The sequence below is a fragment of the Callionymus lyra genome, chromosome 1 (assembly GCF_982586985.1).
Source record: "Callionymus lyra chromosome 1, fCalLyr1.hap1.1, whole genome shotgun sequence".
Taxonomy (NCBI): Eukaryota; Metazoa; Chordata; class Actinopteri; order Syngnathiformes; family Callionymidae; genus Callionymus; species Callionymus lyra.
In genome coordinates, this window is record NC_141818.1 from 47,661,129 (window position 1) to 47,685,657 (window position 24,529).

Below are 24,529 nucleotides of genomic sequence, written 5' to 3' on the forward strand. Positions count from 1 at the left end.
AGAACGTTTTTAACTTTTTTAATTGAAATGTTGTTGTTTTTTTACGCATAGGTTATTTTCTTTTAAATCATTTCTCAATTAAAAGATTGAATTTTTATTTATTTATTCAATCTTCTAAAAATATTCTATAATCGTACTTCAATGATTTAGAAGAAATATAAATAGTACAAAAAAATGGGCATGGAATGTAAAAATAATTGTAAAAATATTGAATTTAGAGTATTTCAAGGTTTTTTTGAATAAATTATAATTACAATTAAAACTATGTGTAAAAACAGAAATTAATTTAAAAAATAATTGTTTCAACATTTATTATAATTAAACTATTTAAACCGTGTGTTGTGTCTCTGGGTCAAAGGTGAACGACCTCCACCACTGCGTCTGTATTTAGGGAGGTCGTCGACCTTTTGACCCGGAGACAACACAAGGGATACCACACACACATTTGTTTTTATGGCATTCGGTTCGCCTTGACCCAGTGACAACACAAGGGATATCACACACACATTTGTTTTAGGGCATTCGGTTCGCCTTGACCCAGTGACAACACAAGGGATATCACACACACATTTGTTTTAGGGCATTCGGGTCACCTTGACCCAGAGACAACACAAGGGATACCACACACACATTTGTTTTAGGGCATTCGGGTCACCTTGACCTAGAGACAACACAAGGGATACCACACAAACATTTGTTTTTTAAGGCATTCGGGTCACCTTGACCCAGAGATAACACAAGGGATACCACACACACATTTGTTTTAGGGCATTCGGGTCACCTTGACCCAGAGACAACACAAGGGATACCACACAAACATTTGTTTTTTAAGGCATTCGGGTCACCTTGACCCAGTGACAACACAAGGGATACCACACACACATATTTGTTTTTAGGGCATTCGGGTCACCTTGACCCAGAGATAACACAAGGGATACCACACAAACATTTGTTTTTTAAGGCATTCGGGTCACCTTGACCCAGAGATAACACAAGGGATACCACACACACATTTGTTTTAGGGCATTCGGGTCACCTTGACCCAGAGACAACACAAGGGATACCACACAAACATTTGTTTTTTAAGGCATTCGGGTCACCTTGACCCAGAGACAACACAAGGGATACCACACAAACATTTGTTTTTTAAGGCATTCGGGTCACCTTGACCCAGAGACAACACAAGGGATACCACACACACACGTTTGTTTTTAGGGCATTCGGGTCACCTTGACCCAGAGACAACACAAGGGATACCACACACACATTTGTTTTAGGGCATTCGGGTCACCTTGACCCAGAGATAACACAAGGGATACCACACACACATTTGTTTTAGGGCATTCGGGTCACCTTGACCCAGAGACAACACAAGGGTTAAAACCAAAACAAATTTAACCTTGAAATAAAGCAATTATTTTATTCAAATGTTCAAAAAATGTATTAAATGCTTGAAAAAACAAGAAAATAATGACAATAAAGTTTCAATATTAGAAACATTGATAAACATTATTTCTTCGTCCGACGACTTACTTCGTAACTTGATCCTGCGCAGCACGAAGAACATGAGGATGGCCACGAGCACCACCACGATGCCGGCCCCCGTCACCATGCCGACCATCTGCAGGGGGAACATGTTAAAGTCTTCCTAGGTGAGTGAGAAGGTCTGGACTCACCATGCTGGTGTGCAGGTCCTCCTCCTCGATGATGTCGTTAAACTCGTCCTGAAGAGAGAAGAGTTTGACGAAAACCGACGTTACGACGTCGTGAGAAAATGTTGTATTTTCGTCGACAATCCGAGTAAAGAACAAATTAAAGCCTTAAAGATGATTATTTAATTGTGTATTTAGATCTAAAAAAAAACTCCACTCTGCTGTGATTGGTCAAACATGGAGGTTTGTCACCGCGCGTCATCAATGGTCTCCACCACCAAGGGACTTGTTGTATAAACAAAGCGGGATCACAGCCGGAGGAGGAAGTGAAGCCATGATAACGTCATAATGGACTCTCGTAACCTCTCGTTCGTCTAGATTTCAGAGCAACTTTATAAAGTAATAAAGTGTAAAACATGGTCATGATGACAAGTTACTGCGTCTTGAAGAACATTCACGACATGACACCAGAGTTGATACTAGTTGATGTTTAATGACACCAGAGTTGATACTAGTTGATGTTTAATGACACCAGAGTTGATACTAGTTGATGTTTAATGACACCAGACTTGATACTAGTTGATGTTTAATGACACCAGAGTTGATGCTAGTTGATGTTTAATGACACCAGAGTTGATACTAGTTGATGTTTAATGACACCAGACTTGATACTAGTTGATGTTTAATGACACCAGAGTTGATGCTAGTTGATGTTTAATGACACCAGAGTTGATACTAGTTGATGTTTAATGACACCAGACTTGATACTAGTTGATGTTTAATGACACCAGAGTTGATACTAGTTGATGTTTAATGACACCAGAGTTGATACTAATTGATGTTTAATGACACCAGAGTTGATACTAGTTGATGTTTAATGAAACCAGAGTTGATACTAGTTGATGTTTAATGACACCAGAGTTGATACTAGTTGATGTTTAATGACACCAGAGTTGATACTAGTTGATGTTTAATGACACCAGAGTTGATACTAGTTGATGTTTAATGACACCAGACTTGATACTAGTTGATGTTTAATGACACCAGAGTTGATACTAGTTGATGTTTAATGACACCAGAGTTGATACTAGTTGATGTTTAATGACACCAGAGTTGATACTAGTTGATGTTTAATGACACCAGAGTTGATACTAGTTGATGTTTAATGACACCAGACTTGATACTAGTTGATGTTTAATGACACCAGAGTTGATGCTAGTTGATGTTTAATGACACCAGAGTTGATACTAGTTGATGTTTAATGACACCAGACTTGATACTAGTTGATGTTTAATGACACCAGAGTTGATGCTAGTTGATGTTTAATGACACCAGAGTTGATACTAGTTGATGTTTAATGACACCAGACTTGATACTAGTTGATGTTTAATGACACCAGAGTTGATACTAGTTGATGTTTAATGACACCAGAGTTGATACTAATTGATGTTTAATGACACCAGAGTTGATACTAGTTGATGTTTAATGAAACCAGAGTTGATACTAGTTGATGTTTAATGACACCAGAGTTGATACTAGTTGATGTTTAATGACACCAGAGTTGATACTAGTTGATGTTTAATGACACCAGAGTTGATACTAGTTGATGTTTAATGACACCAGACTTGATACTAGTTGATGTTTAATGACACCAGAGTTGATACTAGTTGATGTTTATTGACACCAGAGTTGATACTAGTTGATGTTTAATGACACCAGAGTTGATACTAGTTGATGTTTAATGACACCAGAGTTGATACTAGTTGATGTTTAATGACACCAGAGTTGATGTTTAATGACACCAGAGTTGATACTAGTTGATGTTTAATGACACCAGAGTTGATACTAGTTGATGTTTAATGACACCAGAGTAGATACTAGTTGATGTTTAATGACACCAGAGTTGATACAAGTTGATGTTTAATGACACCAGAGTTGATACTAGTTGATGTTTAATGACACCAGAGTTGATACTAGTTGATGTTTAATGACACCAGAGTTGATACTAGTTGATGTTTAATGACACCAGAGTAGATACTAGTTGATGTTTAATGACACCAGAGTTGATACTAGTTGATGTTTAATGACACCAGAGTTGATACTAGTTGATGTTTAATGACACCAGAGTTGATAATAGTTGATGTTTAATGACACCAGACTTGATACTAGTTGATGTTTAATGACACCAGACTTGATACTGGTTGATGTTTAATGACACCAGAGTTGATACTAGTTGATGTTTAATGACACCAGGGTAGATACTAGTTGATGTTTAATGACACCAGAGTTGATACTAGTTGATGTTTAATGACACCAGAGTTGATACTAGTTGATGTTTAATGACACCAGAGTTGATACTAGTTGATGTTTAATGACACCAGGGTAGATACTAGTTGATGTTTAATGACACCAGAGTTGATATTAGTTGATGTTTAATGACACCAGACTTGATACTAGTTGATGTTTAATGACACCAGAGTTGATACTAGTTGATGTTTAATGACACCAGACTTGATACTAGTTGATGTTTAATGACACCAGAGTTGATACTAGTTGATGTTTAATGACACCAGACTTGATACTAGTTGATGTTTAATGACACCAGACTTGATACTAGTTGATGTTTAATGACACCAGACTTGATACTAGTTGATGTTTAATGACACCAGAGTTGATACTAGTTGATGTTTAATGACACCAGACTTGATACTAGTTGATGTTTAATGACACCAGAGTTGATACTAGTTGATGTTTAATGACACCAGAGTTGATACTAGTTGATGTTTAATGACACCAGAGTTGATACTAGTTGATGTTTAATGACACCAGAGTTGATACTAGTTGATGTTTAATGACACCAGACTTGATACTAGTTGATGTTTAATGACACCAGAGTTGATACTAGTTGATGTTTAATGACACCAGAGTTGATACTAGTTGATGTTTAATGACACCAGAGTTGATACTAGTTGATGTTTAATGACACCAGACTTGATACTAGTTGATGTTTAATGACACCAGAGTTGATACTAGTTGATGTTTAATGACACCAGAGTTGATACTAGTTGATGTTTAATGACACCAGAGTTGATACTAGTTGATGTTTAATGACACCAGAGTAGATACTAGTTGATGTTTAATGACACCAGAATAGATACTAGTTGATGTTTAATGACACCAGAGTTGATACTAGTTGATGTTTAATGACACCAGAGTTGATACTAGTTGATGTTTAATGACACCAGACTTGATACTAGTTGATGTTTAATGACACCAGAGTTGATACTAGTTGATGTTTAATGACACCAGAGTTGATACTAGTTGATGTTTAATGACACCAGAGTTGATACTAGTTGATGTTTAATGACACCAGAGTTGATACTAGTTGATGTTTAATGACACCAGAGTTGATACTAGTTGATGTTTAATGACACCAGACTTGATACTAGTTGATGTTTAATGACACCAGAGTTGATACTAGTTGATGTTTAATGACACCAGAGTTGATACTAGTTGATGTTTAATGACACCAGAGTTGATACTAGTTGATGTTTAATGACACCAGAGTTGATACTAGTTGATGTTTAATGACACCAGAGTTGATACTAGTTGATGTTTAATGACACCAGAGTTGATACTAGTTGATGTTTAATGACACCAGAGTTGATACTAGTTGATGTTTAATGACACCAGAGTTGATACTAGTTGATGTTTAATGACACCAGAGTAGATACTAGTTGATGTTTAATGACACCAGAGTTGATACTAGTTGATGTTTAATGACACCAGAGTTGATACTAGTTGATGTTTAATGACACCAGAGTTGATACTAGTTGATGTTTAATGACACCAGAGTTGATACTAGTTGATGTTTAATGACACCAGACTTGATACTAGTTTGACTTTAACGCAGCGTTCTGACGTTGACCGTGTGTGTTTGTGAGACGCGCCGGTGCGATATCAAACACTCCTGCTTTGTTTACACAGTGCCGCTACAGGTCTGATAACATAATAAAAGGCACAAACGTCTGGTTCTCACGACCCACCTGTGAGGTGTCTCCCTGGACCTCGTGATCCGAGGTACTCTGACCCATCGTAGCCCTGACTCTTCATACGGAGGGTCCATCAACGGCCTCTGTGAAGACAAACACAGGTTTTTCCTCAGAGACTATATTCTCAGCTTGTTTTCGACCTCAGAGGACCTTCATGTGGACCACGAGCCCTGCTCTGATTAAAGTGATAGTTTGATACAACATCTCTGGCTTTGATCTTTGGCACGAGATAACGACGGGTGTCGCTGACGAGACGAAAACTCTCGAGACGCGTCAGTATCAAGTAAACTGATCAATGACATTCTAAACGTATCATTAAATCAATATTTTCATTCATTCTCTATGTCGTTTCATCCCTTATGGAGGTCGTGGGGGGGGGGGGGGGGGGTCTATCCCAGTGTCTCCGGGCGAGAGGCAGGGGACACCCTGGACAGGACGCCAGTGATAGACACACAACCATTCACACACACACTCATACCTACGGACAATTTCCCCCCCAAGTTCTCAATCGACCTCTGTATGTTTATGGACTGTGGGAGGAAACCGGAGTGTCCGGAGTAAACCCACGCGACACGGGGAGAACATTCTAACTCCACACAGAAAGGTCACAACCTGACCTGGAAGAGAACCAGCAACCTTCTTCTGCGTGCTCCCTAAATCAATATGTTTTTAAATATATAAATAAATATGTTCTATTCAAGGGAGGATCTTAAACATTAAATTCTTTTTTTTAGGGACAACAAGATCAAACTAAATCTGTAATTAGTGTACGTACTAACTAGTAACTAATCCTCCACAGATAGTATGTCTCAAATCAAACTCTGCTGCTACACACTAACAGGAAATGATGCGACAGCTTCTTCTTCTACTACTATTTAACCATGATTTCAAGCAGCTGTAGGAACACTAGCGCCACCTGCTGGCAGCACGTTTGGATCAAGAAATATTGACGAGATATTTACGCCAGTATCAGTGTCGTCCTCCTACTGCTGCTGAAAATACACCTGTAAGTATATATATATATATATATATATATATACATATAAATGACGTAACTTCCGTTTACAACATCAACGTCACTAAGATGGAGTTGTTTAGTGTAGAAAGTGTCCATCGATTTCATACTCAGTTTTGTGTGCGTTTTAGTGACAATTTAGTGTGTATGGAGCACTCCATTAGATACTAAGAATTGAGACGCACTTATGCACTACAAATACTAAGTTAAAGTACACACAAGTGTGCGATTTGTAGACACGGCGAGAGACTTTCAATGAGGAAAAAACTTGTGTTTGAGGAAAAGAAAACAATGGTTTTAAAGATAATGAAGATGGAACAGATTTCATGGATAAAAAAACAACGTAATGTGACGTCGACGCCTTAAAAACACTGAGCGAGATTAAGTTTGACCTTGATTTACGATCAGCGTTATAGATAGAATCTGGTTCGGTTCCTCGGCTGTCGTTTTAAAACGAGAACGAGACGGAGACGAACCCGGACTTCTCGTCTCAACACGATGTGGTTCAAACATGACCTCAGGAGCCACAATCTGTACAGTGACACACACGCCTGTACAGTGACACACAAGCCTGTACAGTGACACACACGCCTGTACAGTGACACACAAGCCTGTACAGTGACACACACGCCTGTACAGTGACACACAAGCCTGTACAGTGACACACAAGCCTGTACAGTGACACACACGCCTGTACAGAGACACACACGCCTGTACAGTGACACACAAGCCTGTACAGTGACACACAAGCCTGTACAGTGACACACAAGCCTGTACAGTGACACACACGCCTGTACAGTGACACACAAGCCTGTACAGTGACACACACGCCTGTACAGAGACACACACGCCTGTACAGTGACACACAAGCCTGTACAGTGACACACAAGCCTGTACAGTGACACACACGCCTGTACAGTGACACACAAGCCTGTACAGTGACACACACGCCTGTACAGTGACACACAAGCCTGTACAGTGACACACAAGCCTGTACAGTTACACACAAGCCTGTACAGTGACACACACGCCTGTACAGTTACACACAAGCCTGTACAGTGACACACACGCCTGTACAGTGACACACACGCCTGTACAGTGACACACACGCCTGTACAGTGACACACAAGCCTGTACAGTGACACACACGCCTGTACAGTGACACACAAGCCTGTACAGTGACACACACGCCTGTACAGTGACACACACGCCTGTACAGTGACACACAAGCCTGTACAGTGACACACACGCCTGTACAGTGACACACAAGCCTGTACAGTGACACACAAGCCTGTACAGTGACACACACGCCTGTACAGTGACACACAAGCCTGTACAGTGACACACACGCCTGTACAGTGACACACAAGCCTGTACAGTGACACACACGCCTGTACAGTGACACACAAGCCTGTACAGTGACACACACGCCTGTACAGTGACACACACGCCTGTACAGTGACACACAAGCCTGTACAGTGACACACACGCCTGTACAGTGACACACACGCCTGTACAGTGACACACACGCCTGTACAGTGACACACAAGCCTGTACAGTGACACACACGCCTGTACAGTGACACACAAGCCTGTACAGTGACACACACGCCTGTACAGTGACACACAAGCCTGTACAGTGACACACACGCCTGTACAGTGACACACACGCCTGTACAGTGACACACAAGCCTGTACAGTGACACACAAGCCTGTACAGTGACACACACGCCTGTACAGTGACACACACGCCTGTACAGTGACACACAAGCCTGTACAGTGACACACACGCCTGTACAGTGACACACACGCCTGTACAGTGACACACACGCCTGTACAGTGACACACACGCCTGTACAGTGACACACACGCCTGTACAGTGACACACAAGCCTGTACAGTGACACACACGCCTGTACAGTGACACACAAGCCTGTACAGTGACACACACGCCTGTACAGTGACACACAAGCCTGTACAGTGACACACAAGCCTGTACAGTGACACACACGCCTGTACAGTGACACACACGCCTGTACAGTGACACACAAGCCTGTACAGTGACACACACGCCTGTACAGTGACACACAAGCCTGTACAGTGACACACACGCCTGTACAGTGACACACACGCCTGTACAGTGACACACAAGCCTGTACAGTGACACACACGCCTGTACAGTGACACACACGCCTCTACAGTGACACACAAGCCTGTACAGTGACACACAAGCCTGTACAGTGACACACACGCCTGTACAGTGACACACAAGCCTGTACAGTGACTCACACGCCTGTACAGTGACACACAAGCCTGTACAGTGACACACAAGCCTGTACAGTGACACACAAGCCTGTACAGTGACACACACGCCTGTACAGTGACACACAAGCCTGTACAGTGACACACAAGCCTGTACAGTGACACACACGCCTGTACAGTGACACACAAGCCTGTACAGTGACACACAAGCCTGTACAGTGACACACACGCCTGTACAGTGACACACAAGCCTGTACAGTGACACACAAGCCTGTACAGTGACACACACGCCTGTACAGTGACACACAAGCCTGTACAGTGACACACAAGCCTGTACAGTGACACACAAGCCTGTACAGTTACACACAAGCCTGTGCAGTGACACACACGCCTGTACAGTGACACACAAGCCTGTACAGTGACACACAAGCCTGTACAGTGACACACAAGCCTGTACAGTGACACACACGCCTGTACAGTGACACACAAGCCTGTACAGTGACACACACGCCTGTACAGTGACACACACGCCTGTACAGTGACACACACGCCTGTACAGTGACACACAAGCCTGTACAGTGACACACACGCCTGTACAGTGACACACACAAGACACGTCCGACAATCACGAGCATCCGACAGCAGGACGTCGGGGACACTGGGTCAAGCTTTTGTCTGGACCTGATGAGCTCAGCGGGTCGACCACACACTCCAGATGGTGCTTCTATTGTCTCAGCTCCTGGGAGAAGGTTTTCCTCGACGTGTCCCAATATGTCGGCGGGAAAGAATGTTATTCCATTTGTCAAACGATGACGCAACAGTTGAATATATCGGGTCTCGACGTCTAAGAACAAACTTGGTTCAATAACACAATGAACACAAACGCACACATTGGCACAACATGTCTAAAAGCTAGAAGACACACACATACATAACACCATCGTCAGCATACAATCAAACATATATAGTGATAGTGTAGTAACAAGTATATATGTGTAGTATTGTCCAGTACTTGACTCTGGTGTTGTGATAGTGTAGTAACAAGTATATATGTGTAGTATTGTCCAGTACTTGACTCTGGTGTTGTGATAGTGTAGTAACAAGTATATATGTGTAGTATTGTTCAGTACTTGACTCTGGTGTTGTGATAGTGTAGTAACAAGTATATATGTGTAGTATTGTCCAGTACTTGACTCTGGTGTTGTGATAGTGTAGTAACAAGTATATATGTGTAGTATGGTCCAGTACTTGACTCTGGTGTTGTGATAGTGTAGTAACACGTATATATGTGTAGTATTGTCCAGTACTTGACTCTAGTGTTGTGATAGTGTAGTAACAAGTATATATGTGTAGTATTGTCCAGTACTTGACTCTGGTGTTGTGATAGTGTAGTAACAAGTATATATGTGTAGTATTGTCCAGTACTTGACTCTGGTGTTGTGATAGTGTAGTAACAAGTATATATGTGTAGTATTGTCCAGTACTTGACTCTGGTGTTGTGATAGTGTAGTAACAAGTATATATGTGTAGTATGGTCCAGTACTTGACTCTGGTGTTGTGATAGTGTAGTAACACGTATATATGTGTAGTATTGTCCAGTACTTGACTCTAGTGTTGTGATAGTGTAGTAACAAGTATATATGTGTAGTATTGTCCAGTACTTGACTCTGGTGTTGTGATAGTGTAGTAACAAGTATATATGTGTAGTATTGTCCAGTAATTGACTCTGGTGTTGCGATAGTGTAGTAACAAGTATATATGTGTAGTATTGTCTAGTACTTGACTCTGGTGTTGTGATAGTGTAGTAACAAGTATATATGTGTAGTATTGTCCAGTACTTGACTCTGGTGTTATGATAGTGTAGTAACAAGTATATATGTGTAGTATTGTCCAGTACTTGACTCTGGTGTTGTGATAGTGTAGTAACAAGTATATATGTGTAGTATTGTCCAGTACTTGACTCTGGTGTTGTGATAGTGTAGTAACAAGTATATATGTGTAGTATTGTCCAGTACTTGACTCTGGTGTTGTGATAGTGTAGTAACAAGTATATATGTGTAGTATTGTCCAGTACTTGACTCTGGTGTTGTGATAGTGTAGTAACAAGTATATATGTGTAGTATTGTCCAGTACTTGACTCTGGTGTTGTAGTATTTTCAGACCACATGACTCTTGACGAAGTCGTAACTACTTTCATTTGTTTTCAAACCAAAATATGTCCAAACATCAGCTTTAAAAGGTGCTGGACTCACTGTATCCTCTCGTCCTCAGTTATCTTTGAAATCTCGCAGAATCACTAAATATGTGTGTGTGTTTGTTTGTGTGTGTAGCTGACAGGGAGCCAGCGAACTGAGCTAATTGTGACGTGGTAAAAGGAAACTGCTGTTCTCGGCACTGATGCACTTTCAGATCCATCAAGGATGATGGTGTCACGTTTCATGATGTCATCCTCGTGTCACAACCAACCGACGAACAGGAAGTGAACGATCGTATCCAACGTACCGCGACAATAGAAGCGAGCGCCGTTTTTCTCTTGAAAAGATCACGTATAAACGCGTCCACGACGGCCTACAGAGATGACGAGCGCTCGACAAACACACTATTGTTCACCGTGGACAACAAAGCCAGTGTTAACTCCAAACAATCGAACCCAGAGAAATCAAACAAGGCATCAAGACTTCATATTTCTGTTACTTATAAATATATATTATTATTTACCCATCATGCACCTTAAAATTAACATCAACAGCTTCGTGTTTTGTGCTTCAGAAATTTGATTTAACGTTAATATGGTTAAAGTTTCTTGATTCTGTGGAAAAGAATAATAATCAGATGGAAACACAAACTATTGTAAAGTGTAAAATCAAAGTGTTTATAAATCAAAGTGTTACAGGAAGTACAAGTTATTCATATTGTCTTTGGATTCTTGCGAAGGTAATCATCTCTAAATGTTCCGTCAACATTATTTCTTTTAATTAGAATTCTCTTTGTTGACATTTAATATATCAGGGAGTTTTCAAAGATGCAAAACGGCAAGAAATGGTTTAAATTAAAGTTTTAAATACGTTATTGTAACATCTTTCGGATAGAAAATGATGCTTTAGCTGCCGAGGTTTTTAAACGAAAGCCTATTAAACACTTCATTTTTGATTCTCTTGATTTAGATTCTCTTTTCTGTGGCACAAGACGAAGAACGTGAGCATATTCACGCCATCGTTGTGATAACAAGGGAGTCGTTTGAACCGCAACTATTTTTAGTCCTTTGACGATGAATCAAAGAAGAAAGAAAGATCCTCGTCGTCGAGAGAAGTTCATGGACGTCCAGGAACATCTACAGCTAAAGATAGGTAGTAAAAGCACACTAATCTACGTGGATTCATTCATTTTCTATCGCTTTATCCCTTTTCGGGGGTCGTGGGGAGACTGGAGTCTATCCCAGTATCATAGGGCGAGAGGCAGGGGACACCCTGGACAGGACGCTAGTCTGTCTCAGGACACACCCAAAGACAACCATTCACACACACACTCATACTGACAGACAATTTCCCCACAAGTTACAAATCAACCTCTGTATGTTTTTGGAACCGCAGGAGGAAACCGGAGTAAACATACACACTCCACGCAGATTTTTTTTTTTTAAAAGAAAGCGCTCTGTCCATTTATTTATCCTGTACAAACACTTATCCTCAATAATGGTTTATCTCAACTTATTTTGCGGACCATTTAGTACAACTAGACGGGCCATGTTTGGCCCCTGGGCCTCGGGGTCAACTTGGGTTGAAGCTCGTGTTTCTGCGTTTGAAAAAAAATATTTATATATATATACATGACATCCGGTGACTTCCTCTGACCCTTTTGTCTTCAAGGTCTCAAGAGATTCTCGTCAAAGCGAAGCCACTTCAGAGGGTTTTTGACGCAGCGGTTAGCATTAGCATGTGCTAACAACACTGAGGACATAACGGTACCGCTGACAACACAACACAACACTCACCGGTGCTGCGGGGATGAACAAATCCAACAACACAATGTCAACAGCGACAACATCTTCAAACACATCCTTGAGGGAGGAGTACACGGAGTAGACCTGGAGGACCTGGAGATATAATAACGGTGTCGGTCCAGAGGTCGATCCGCGCGCGTGTACTCGGACAGTAAACGTGTATTTTGTTGAGTATTTATCTGGAGAATCGAATAAAATAAACGAGTTTGTCTCGGTGTTTGACCTCAGTGTTGACACTTGTTTTGACCGTTGGCACCGCAGCGAGGGGCGGAGACGCGTCGCCATAAGCAATGCAGAAATTCATCATCAGAAAACATTTAGATACGCTTTTATTATATTATATTTGTTTTTACCTGAGCGACGGACTCCTCCTGAACCGGTCCCGTCTGTCACATTAAAGCAAGACGGCGGAAATGATCCGGACTGTAAAGGCAAAAAAACGCCTCCAGCCAATCGATGAGAACGACGCTGCAGTAATTGACCAATCAGCCGCGAGAACTGGCCTTAAGGCCCGCCTCCTACTGGACCCTTCATCAGCCAATAGGAAGAGGGCGAGAGATGTTGATCTTTACTGCAGCTGAGATTTACAGCCTTTGAGTCGATAAACGATTAGTCAGGACTTCCATTAGAACTCACAACATATTGCTAACAGAAGCTTCTCTCAACATGTATTAATCGACATTTTACATCATAAACACTTTAAAAGAAAGGTGAGATTATGGAAGAAAAGTCGATGAAACATCACAATAAAAAAAAAAAGTACAAGACAGTGTTTTTCCCAAAACAATTTTTGCTATTAGTTTTACCATCAATAGCAGACATTTCTGGGACAACATCGCCCTCTTGTGGAAGACTTGTGGTTAGAAATGAAGAGAAGAAACCAGTGTTCAACTTTAAAATACATAGTTTTATTTTTGTAGGAGTACATTTAGAAAGAGCCATCGATGGGTCTGTGGGGCCAGTACGGGTACTTGACCTTGTCCGGTCTGGTCTCGGGGAAGGCATCCATGTACTCTTCGGTGGTCATCTCATCGAAGGGGACCATGTTGTGGAATTTTTGCAACTTGGGTAAGAACAATAAATAAATGACATAAAAACACTTTTGTTTCGCTGAAGACTCTAAAAAAAAAACTCACCCCTTCTTCACATTGAGCAATACGAGCCTTTGAAGCTTCAATATATTCTGCTGCTTTTTTGTTCTGTTGGAGGAGAAAGTTTAAAGTACACATCCTCCACTCCTCTTCGATGTTGAGGCAAACAAAAACGTGTTAAACTACTTACAGCATCTTCCTCCAATGCATTGATGGCACTGGTCTGCGTGTCCACTGGCATCGCAACCTGCAGCGCTTTGAACTGAGGATCAAAATAAAACAGTTCAGAATGAAAAACAACCAAACATTCTACGTTCAAATGAATAAAAACGAGTGCGTGAATCGCATAACATAAAATTGAAGAACACCTTCTTCAGAACCGTTTTGAAAACACAGTCATACGTTTATATTTAATGTCTAGAATTAATTTAATATTCACCTTCTTCTCGAACTCGTCGACCATCCCGGCCTTCGCGACGGCGCCTCTGTAGTAGCTCCAGTCCAGAGCTGGAGGAGCCTCAGGAAGGGAGTTGAGCCTGCGGACGGTTTGACATTCTCAGTAAAGATTCAACCAAAAATGATCAGGAATAACCAAGTATCTGGACAAAAGTTTGGTATTTAGACGAGTCTCAAGTCCCTGTTCAACGGTAAAAACTTACTTGGAAGCCACGGCGTCAGAGCGGGTCTTCAGGGCGTTAAACATGGGCCTCTGGTTGACTGGAATACGCTCGGCAAAGGCCAGCCAGTCAACGGCTTTCAGGGCTACACGACGACCGGCCATTTTCTTTTTCTTAAAGCAGAAAAAAAAAAGTGAGTGAATTACATACAACTTGTGCTCAAATTCTTACCACATTTTAATCTTGGAGCTTTTTTTTCCCCCCTCATGTTATTTAACTATAAAGTGTCTTAAGATCCTTCAGTTGTATTTAAAGTGTCAAATCATAACTCTTGTGAAATTGACATTCTGTAAAAAATGTTTTTTGAGAAAAATTAAAAAAAACTGTTATTCTTTGCAAAGTTTCCTATTTAAATGTAAATATGGTACAAATGTTAACAGAAACATGAGTTTCTCTCACATTTAACCGTTAGTGTGGGTAAACGACTACAATAGTAATATGCAATAAATCTAAAAAATCTTTGTCAATAAACATGTTTTCTTTCCATCATCTTTGTTCTTCTGGAAAAGTTTAAGTACGTTTTACTTTCAGAGTGCAACGAGCCCTAATGTGCACTTTAAGATGATCAGACTTTTTTTAAGGGTCAATTTTCATCCTTTTAATCCTAATAAATGTTCGTCCACACCTGCATACATTTCGGTTTGACCTTTGGTTGACTCGGATTATGCACAAACCTGATCTTTGCACACATTAACATCCATTTGAGGTGATATTAATGAAGTTATATGTTGTACTCTTGAGTTTATATCTACACTAGCAGGTTGTTGTGTATAAATACACACGTTATACTACCGCTAAGGCCTAAAGACATGCATGACGATGCGAATGCGTAAGAAGAGTTAACGTCCGAGCATGTTGCGGTGAACATTTAGACGTTTTTGAAACTGATTTCTGAGTCAAAACATTATTTTAAAATGAATGTTTAGCATTTTTGATTCTAATGGTCGATTGTGCGACGTAGCGCAGACATGGCGTTACATTTCAAGGCAGTTGAACAATAGAAAAAACGAGCAGTGCTACTTAAGAATCGAATGTAAAAGATCATATTTGGAAAAAAAGGAGAAAGCAAAAATAATAAAGGAACAAGTTTTAATTTAAATAGATGCTAGCTAGCACTGCTAAGCGGCTAGCCAAGGTCAGCTAAATCCCCTGCGTTGTTCTGGGACATTACACGTTAAAATGCAATGAAATGTTCATCTCTAATGATTATTTTACACGTTTTAGTCTTACCTGTTGGAGAATATGTTGTTAAAACGAGTAAATATGAAGGTGAATCTCATCCACTCACCTCGCTGTTCGAAGTGTCCTCGGTGACAGAACTCAGCAGCGGAAGTTCTTCTTCTTCGTGAGCTCAGACAGCAGAGCTCCGCCCAACCGCGGGAGATACTGCCATCTAGCGGAGAAGCGGTTCAACTGCCATTTACTGCAGCGCCTCAAAACTTCATTTTCATGAAACACAATCTTTATTTTTGTTTGAATAATGTTTGTCTTTATCTAATGAATACACCAAACGTGTTCTCATCCTTTTTGTTAAAATCAATACAGACGAAACTTCTACAACATCGAGTGCATTATCCGATGTTATCTGTGAATATAATTTACTTTTGTTTTAATCTAAATCAACATTTATCTAGTTCTAATTAGACGGTTAATTCTTCTCAACGTAATTTCAAATATCGTTCACATCAGTGTCTTTATTTCTCAGAGTTAAAGTGCGTGAAAAAAAGAACAGCACGACAACAACGAATCTATTGCGATAAATGATGTTTAAATGTTCATTAAATTTGTGTTTATATAAATTAAATTAACATTTATTCAAGATTATAACACGGCGCTGACAAAGTGTTCCGTCATTTCAACGAATGCAGGATCAAAATAATCCAAACGGTGGTTCAACAGAGAGCGATCAGGACAACATGATGGTATAGAGCAAATGGAAAAGTAACAACAAGTAGAACAATATATAATATTGTCATACGTTATATTCTGTGTCACATTATTACAATTTAAATATTTTAGTCGTAAAACTTAAAATATAAAGTAACAACAAGGAAAAATAAGTTTGAAGAAGTCTAAAATATTTATTAAAAACATCAATTAACTGAGGTTAAGGTTTAAGGTTTAAATTAATCGTCTTTAAACATATATATCAACTGTTAAGTTTTCTTCTCATTTAAGCGACATATTCTGCATTTTGTGTTATTTAAATTGAAGCATTTTCATTTTTCACGTAATATAATGTAAACTCAATTTTAATAGCGCCTAAAAGTACAAATCAAATTATCAACAAAATTACAATTTCCTGAAACAAACGTGTTTTATTTTAATAAGAATTTGTATTTTTGTTCCAAGAGTTTCTAAATTCGTTTTACTCTTCCTTACGTTTCTTAATCGCGAAAACCTAAATAAACTATTACATAGTTACGCAAGAATAATGGTTGAATAACACAATATTGTGTTGTGTTACACGCTTCACAAAATACATTAATTCAAGGCAATATCGTGTTAATATAAAATAAACAAAGTCTTTGTTTTTACATTTAAAAAAAAAATGCTGTCGAGGTAACATTTTCTAAAAATTATAAAATGTGAATTTACGAAACATTCAGTGACAAACAGTAAGTTATTCCATTAAAAGAAAGTGAGCAGCGAAACAACACGGTGTGTAAAGTTTTATTTACTAAAACACGGACAGATAGAAGTTGTACACAGTACAGATACACAGATATTTAATAAATACCAGCTCAAAGATCCTCGTGAATCGAGGCTGCAGTTTATTTCATCAGAACTACAAACGAAATTTTAAACAAATCTCTCCCAAAAAAACATGTCGCTTCTAAAAAAGTTAGAAACATGATTTTTAATTATTAAGAAATATAGTTCCCGGTGAAGGACTTCTGTGGAGGTGCAGAGACACTAAGGCACGTGCGTCTGTTAAGTACTTTTCTGCGTCTTTAATGGATCGGAACATATTGAGGTCCGGAATTCTTGCCTTCAGACGATCCACCTTCTGGGCTCTGGAGGTCTGCAGCGTTGCTACGACAGGTAGTACATCCCGTAGGTGACAGGTCCCCCAAAGAGTCCGGGGACCGGGAGGCCGGGTCTGTGGAAGGCGGCGGACGAGGGCCCCCAGGACGGGGACCCCACGGGCGCCCCGAGGGGGAACGGCAGCGCGAAGGCGGACAGCACCGGCTTGGAGGCCAGCTTGTACTTCTCCAGCTCGGCCTCCTGGAGTCTCTTGGCCTTGGCGCGCCGGTTCTGGAACCAGATCTTCACCTGGGTCTCCGTCAGCGCCAGGGAGTTGGAGAACTCGGCTCGCTCCGCGATGGACAGGTACTGCTTCTGGCGGAACTTGCGCTCCAGGGCCAGAAGCTGCGAGGTAGTGAAGGGGGTTCGAGGCTTCCTGTTGTTCTTGTGCTTCCTCAGCGGGCAGGGAGGCGGACTGGAGCTGCCTGGAGCCGCAGGAGGAGGAGAGTCAGAAGGTAAGTATTTTTATTTGTATAGAGCTTTTCCAGACCAGGGTCACAAAGAACTTAAACAATCAAAACAATATTCAATAAAGTATATACTTTAAAGATCAAGATAATACTGATAACACAACAGGAGTTCCAGAAAATCAAGGAAAAGCCTGAACAAATAAAAACGTCTTAAGATGTTTCTTAAAGGACTCAGTAATAATAATAATATAATAATATAGATCCATCAAGAGCAAAGAGAGAGAAGATCTTTCCAAAGCTTAGGAGCAACAGTCTGGAAGGTTTTCTCTCCTCTGGTCCTGAACCGTCAGAACCAGAGGACGCGCACGTCAGAAGGAAAAAACAACTATTTATCTGGATTTTAATCATCTTTTTAGAAATAATTCGAGTTAAAATGTAGGTTTGAAATGATGATACATTGATATTCAAGATGTTTCATAAACACAACACCAGTTTTTTTGGTTCAAAATAAAGGATTTTCTAGGATTTTAAACGCGCGTAAAAACGGACGCGTCTCCGGCAAAAGTTGGAGAACTTACGCGGAGAAGTCGCGAACGAAGAAGAGTTCTGGAACCAAGAGTTCTGGTCCTTCTCGCCGAGCTGCGGACTCTCCTCTCCGGACCCGGGACCCCCCGGTGAGAGGTCCACTGCTGTCCTCGCTGCGTAAAAAGTCCCGGTGGAGGCGGTGAAGTGCGCCTCGTCAGGAGTCCGACACGGGCTCCTCTTGGAGATCAGGGACTCCACGCTGAACGGGATCAGGGTCTGGCTTTTAGATCCTTTCTCCGGACTCTGGGCTTCTTCTCCGTCCGGGTCCGTCTCGTCCTTCTGCGCAGGATTCATGGCGGCCCGGGTCGGTGTCTTGTCGGTGCCGAGCTCTCGCCTGGATGAGGAGGACTCTGGGTAAAAAAAAAGAAAAGAAAGAGGGATGATGGAGGAGGAGGTGCCTTCGAGAAGATCTGGACCAATCAGAGACTCCCTGACGCGACCCGAGGGCCGCCGTGATTGGCTGGCTGTGGCCCCCCTGAACACGCAGAGCTCCCGTGAACAGAGGAGTTAATCATGAGACCCCCTGCTGGGGGGTCCATTGATGGACTTCTCAAAGTGGTTCACACCAATTGTAGCGCAATTAAGCAGTGGAAGGACTTCTTCTTCTCTTCTGAGCATTTATTTACCCGCGGGCCCCCGGGGGCCACATGTCGACATCAAAGGTTTGATCGGAGGAAGAAATAAAAGTTAAAATAAAAAGAAGTTTTGAGCAAGAACACAACCGCAGAGGAAACGATGTTGAAAGAACACTTCAATACTTCAATCTTAAATATATCTGTACAGATATTTAAACACGTGACGTCACGTGATCACGTTGCGTTTACAACGAGTTTCTGATTCTAATGAACCGATAGATGAAGAATATTTCGCTAAATACTATTAAATTAAATACTCAAAGAATACTGTTTAGTCAAGTGGCTTCTCGTATTTGAAAGTAGTACCATGAAATAGTATTACTAGTATCAATGTTTCAAGATGTTAAGTTTGAGCAACACGTTTATATATTACGTTTATTTTAGATCTGAAGATCAAGAATTAAACACACAAATATATACATAATAATATTTTAAAACAAATAAATGACGATCATTATGATAAAAAACAGTGAAATATAAACTGTTTATGTTTGCAATAGATTTTAAGTATATAAAGTGATTTAATAGCTTGTATTTAGAATTTCTCCTTCAATAAAGTATCTATCTTGTATTTAAAAATATAATTATACCAACTGGTTTCGTATTTAAGAAAAATAGTTTTTTTTTAAATGTATTTGACTGAAGTGGTGTAAATATATTTGAGACTTAAAACTGATAAATATTATTATTGAAATTGACACGAATATCTATACATGATGATCAGAGTAAAATGATATAATATAATATAATGTAATATAATATAATATAATATAATATAATATAATATAATATAACATAACATAACATAACATAACATAACATAACATAACATAACATAACACAATACAATACAATACAATACAATATAATAAATACAATACAATACAATACAATATAATAAATACAATAAAATACAATACAATACAATACAACACAATACAATATAATACAATATAATACAATACAATACAATACAATATAATAAATACAATACAATACAATACAATATAATAAATACAATACAATACAATACAATATAATACAATACAATACAATACAATACAATACAATACAATACAATACAATATAATATAATAAATACAATACAATACAATACAATACAACATAACATAACATTTGCTTAAAGGATCACTTTGTATTTAAAAATGTGACCATCAATTAGTATAGTATAGTATACAAATAGTATAATAGTATAAAATAATGAAAATAATGAAAATCTTTTGATTTGATTGATTTGTTTCAGCAACAAGTGTAAATATATCTGAGAACTAAATTAAAAAATACTATGTGCTGAAGAAAAAGCAACAACAAATATAAATATACAAACATAGCAATAATTCAACCAATAAACGTTGAATATTGTGAATAAATATTGACAAACATGATGAGTAAAGTTAAGAATATAATTCAGTTTAATGATAGTTTAGGAGTGTTTGTATTAAAACCATGAATTCAACGGATCATTTGGACACGAGCGGACGATGGTGTCGTATTAGTTTCCTCTGCTGTGGGTTGAAAGGCTTGCAAACAAAGATCTAATGAGAGAAAGAGTCTCTGTCAGGAGAGAATTGATTGGACTGTTGGTCACACAGCATTACAGCAACTGAAGGCCTGTCAGCAGCAGCACAATGGCTTCGGTCCAGAGGCGGTTTCTCTCGGCGGGTCGGACCCTGGAACGAGCAGACGAGCTGAGTTCGGCGCCAGGTCCGTCCGATCAGACGGGAAGATGTGCTCGGGGAGAAAAAACACTTAACTTGTCCTTTAAAGGGATCAAGACTTTATTAAATCTTGGCCAATCGTTGATGAAAAGAAGATTTATGACAACAATAAGTTACTATAACGACACAGTACATCTTTATATGAGCTGGACCAGAGATGTTTTTAGAAGCAAAACATGTGGAGTAAACTTTTAAAAACATATCGTAAACTCTGACTTTATTAGGTTCATTATCGCCACCTAAAGGTTTGGAGGATTCATTGCATCTCGTTTTTTTTTGGCACTATTTGTAAAAAATATATGAATTACTTGAGGAATATTTGTGGCATCATTTAAATGTATTTATTTATGTTTCCTTCCACAGATTTAAATGTTCAAATTGACTTATACTTTTCTTTAGCATTTTTAAAATTCAGATTTTATTCATCTTTTTTTCTTTTCTTCTTATTGATGTGATCTCTGTTTAAAACAAAAACAAGTTTTAAACAAGACACTTATTTTGCTGTGGAATAATAAAAAATAACAACTAAATTTCGCAATAATTAACAGATACACTTCTTGGTGTTTTTAATCCATTTTAATTCTTGTATAAATTAATAGGTTGGAAAATCGCCACCTACAGGTTTGGAGGATCCATTGCATCTAATTTTGTTTCGTAAGAATTTTCAAAATAAAAGACTTACTTGAGGAATATTATTGTTGTATTTTCAATTTAATTATTTTATTCCCTTCTGATGCAACTGTTCAAATTGACTCTTACTTAGTTTTTTATTTAACTTTAATTTAACAACAGATTTAAATCATCTCTGTGACACTGATTTTGAACTTTCAACCCTTTTACTTTCAAACATGTCAATTGTTTTAAAATAAACATCAATAACTTTGGTAAAGAAGTGTATAATTAGACCATTATTTTGCAGTAGGATGATAAAAAAAACACAAAATTAAACGTTGCAGTATTTAAAAGATACATTGTTGGTGATTAAGATTGTTTTTTTTAATGTAAAATCCAAAGAAATACTACATTAGCTTTCGAGGATTCATTATCGCCACCTAAAGGTCTGGAGGATTCATTGCATCTTGTTCTTTTTCGCAATATCTGTCAAAATAAATGACTTACTTTGTACTATAGTTGAAATTAATTATTATTTACATTCCCTTATGAAACAAAAAGTTAATTTTCATTTTTTTTAAATTAAACAACCACCTTCTATGATCTTTCTCTGATTTCCTTTTTTTTAATTGTACTTTTTCTAAATGAACTTCGATGATTTGGTAAAAAAATAAAAGTGTAAAACAAGTCAATTATTTTTCTGTAGAATTATTTTTAAAAACGAAATTAAATGTCTTATTATTTAACAGATAAAGTCATGGTGGATTCAATTAATTATTTTCTTTGAGGACAAAAAGTCTGAATATTTTAAAAGAATTTCATTGCTAAAAATGTATGATTTCTTTATATTTACAAATCCTAAAATTGTCTAAAAGGGCTGGATATTTACACTTAAAGTTAAGGTTAGATCAATTGATCTAAGAGTGTTTTGTTCTTCTGTTGAAAGCGGAGTCTCTTCAAATGAGTCACAGTTACTGGTGTAACTGGATTAGAGGAGGAATCAATTGAACTGGACTTTCTTAAAGTCATTTGACTGCGAAACAAAAGAAGCTCGACGGAGCCTCAGGTGCGGAGATCAGCTGCCTTTCAACAGGTCCGAGGCCTGGATCCCGGAGCCCGTGATTCATCCTGAGTGGCTCCTGATGTGGCTCCTCCGGTTCCTCTCTCCGACAGAAACACTCGTCTGTCTGCCGACACGCCGGGGGGGACCCTTGTCGCCCACCTGGTTCGGGTTATGAACCTCCGTAAAAAAAAAAAACAGCCTTCGATGTAATGACGCCGCGAGAGTCAACGGTGGGAATCGAGCCGACGACTCGTACACAAGTGGTACCGACGCGCTCGGAGGAGTCTTCGGGCTCTGGTTGCTACAGCGACCTTTGACCTCCTCCTCCCCAGAAGTCGCCTCCTCAGCAGCGAGCGAGCGAGCGAGCGAGCGGTGTCAGAAGGTGTTAGTGAGTTTGAAAACAGATCCAGTCCTTCAAGGTCAGCGGCAGCTCGCTCGGGAGCCCAAAAGGTTTTCACCAGGAAAAAAAAAACCTTCCCACGGGTCGTCGGAGACACTTTTACAGGAGGATGAAGGTGCATCGGGTCGAGTCATACAGTCGACATTTACAGTTCGAGTTTCACTCGTTTTCTCTAGTTTACGCATCTATTTTTGAGTCAATTTGACGTGTCAAGACTCACTACTACTGTAGGGAAAATATCGTTTTTTCAAAATAAAACACCTCTCAGACAGTAATAATCAATAGAACAGATACAATGATATATGAATTATTTCAAATATATTTATTTTTTTCTCTGAAAATTTCACAATATTCATAAACAATTGAACTAAATGAATAGAAAATTGAAGTAAATTCACAAACAATTGAACTAAATGAATAGAAAATTGAAGTAACGTCCCACCTGGACATCCACACAGATGGTTTGCTCGATCTCAAAGTATATTAATGTTCACCTTGATATTATGAACTTATTAAGATTTAAGATAAGATAATATTATGAACTTATTGAGATTTAAGATAAGATAATATTATGAACTTATTAAGATGCCGGTGTTTAAGATAAGATGAGGGAAGAGATGATGGATGTCAACGAATCAAAACTCCTTGTAACAACGAGATCATTAAGATAAATTGAGCCTCAAAGACTGAAAATACAACATTAAAATCATACTTTCTGTTTAGTAAAACTACATTTTGTTTGGCCCTTGACTTGGTCTGCAAAAACATTTCGGCCCCTTTGTGTGATTGAGTTTCACGCCACCGGTTTTAAATCTATCAAATCAGATAAATAAATACTTTTATTTTTTTAATTATATTTTATCATAGATTTTATTTTTGGTATTTTTTCTTTTTATATATTTTACAATTAACATGCAAATATTCAGTGTTCATTTTTGTGTTTCAATGAAAGGTCCGGCCTCTAGATGGCAGCAGTCGTTATGTCAAGAGCAACAATGGTTCCCGTGAGATCCTGTATGTGACTGAGGACAAGAGGATACTAGTTATTTGCAGCAGCTTTTAAAGCTGACGTTTGGACATATTTTGTCTTTTATTTTCAACCCCCCCCCAAAAAAAGAGTATATATATCGTATCACATGAGATTATTGTCTGGCTACAGACTTCTAGGTTTGTCCGTGACTGAGGACAAGAGGATACAGTAATTTGCAGCAGCTTTTAAAGCTGACGTTTGGACATATTTTGTCTTTTATTTTCAACCCCCCCCAAAAAAAGAATATATATATCGTATCACATGAGATTATTGTCTGGCTA

General features: G+C 39.0%; 3 protein-coding genes across 8 annotated transcripts in view; all 3 read right to left on the reverse strand.

The window, feature by feature from the left end:
- pnpla6 (patatin-like phospholipase domain containing 6) overlaps nt 1-13,420 on the reverse strand; it is a 47,773-nt gene extending 34,353 nt beyond the window's left edge. For 3 of the 5 annotated variants that reach the window (XM_087810848.1, XM_087810823.1, XM_087810840.1), the window contains exons 1-4: nt 13,333-13,420; nt 5,699-5,787; nt 1,677-1,724; nt 1,534-1,621 (exon numbers count right to left, since the gene is read on the reverse strand). In XM_087810848.1, coding sequence (XP_087666974.1) covers nt 1,534-1,621; nt 1,677-1,724; nt 5,699-5,746 — 184 coding nt within the window. In that variant the 5' untranslated portion in view covers nt 5,747-5,787; nt 13,333-13,420. Of the gene's footprint in view, nt 1-1,533; nt 1,622-1,676; nt 1,725-5,698; nt 5,803-12,970; nt 13,155-13,332 lie in introns of those variants that run through there. The other 2 variants (XM_087810832.1, XM_087810857.1) reach the window with 2 other exon arrangements.
- A 445-nt stretch (nt 13,421-13,865) lies between these two features.
- On the reverse strand, nt 13,866-16,117 carry atp5pd (ATP synthase peripheral stalk subunit d). Of its 2 annotated transcripts, none has more exons than XM_087785437.1 (6): nt 16,036-16,117; nt 14,730-14,860; nt 14,510-14,606; nt 14,261-14,332; nt 14,116-14,178; nt 13,866-14,042 (listed from the first exon to the last, which is right to left on the reverse strand). In XM_087785437.1, exons 2-6 carry the CDS (start codon nt 14,849-14,851, stop codon nt 13,908-13,910), a joined length of 489 nt encoding a protein of 162 aa, XP_087641563.1. In that variant the 5' UTR covers nt 14,852-14,860; nt 16,036-16,117; the 3' UTR covers nt 13,866-13,907. The 2 variants fall into 2 exon arrangements, with proteins under 2 accessions (XP_087641563.1, XP_087641571.1); XM_087785445.1 differs by lacking the exon at nt 16,036-16,117 and adding an exon at nt 15,978-16,035.
- A 1,289-nt stretch (nt 16,118-17,406) lies between these two features.
- On the reverse strand, nt 17,407-19,063 carry LOC148089954 (homeobox protein MSX-2-like). The gene is made up of 2 exons (XM_087789408.1): nt 18,763-19,063; nt 17,407-18,199 (listed from the first exon to the last, which is right to left on the reverse strand). Exons 1-2 carry the CDS (start codon nt 19,061-19,063, stop codon nt 17,784-17,786), a joined length of 717 nt encoding a protein of 238 aa, XP_087645534.1. The 3' UTR covers nt 17,407-17,783.
- Nucleotides 19,064-24,529: the final 5,466 nt, after the last annotated feature.

What these genes read in the sequence shown, in the direction of transcription:
- atp5pd (XM_087785437.1), bottom strand. Translation starts at nt 14,851, where the DNA reads ATGGCCGGTCGTCGTGTAGCCCTGAAAGCCGTTGACTGGCTGGCCTTT. An exon ending in TCTGACGCCGTGGCTTCCAA is followed by an intron (nt 14,607 to 14,729) that starts GTAAGTTTTTAC and finishes AACCGTCCGCAG; the next exon opens with GCTCAACTCCCTTCCTGAGG. An exon ending in ATGCATTGGAGGAAGATGCT is followed by an intron (nt 14,179 to 14,260) that starts GTAAGTAGTTTA and finishes CTCCTCCAACAG; the next exon opens with AACAAAAAAGCAGCAGAATA.
- LOC148089954 (XM_087789408.1), bottom strand. Translation starts at nt 19,063, where the DNA reads ATGAATCCTGCGCAGAAGGACGAGACGGACCCGGACGGAGAAGAAGCC. An exon ending in TTCGTTCGCGACTTCTCCGC is followed by an intron (nt 18,200 to 18,762) that starts GTAAGTTCTCCA and finishes CTGCGGCTCCAG; the next exon opens with GCAGCTCCAGTCCGCCTCCC.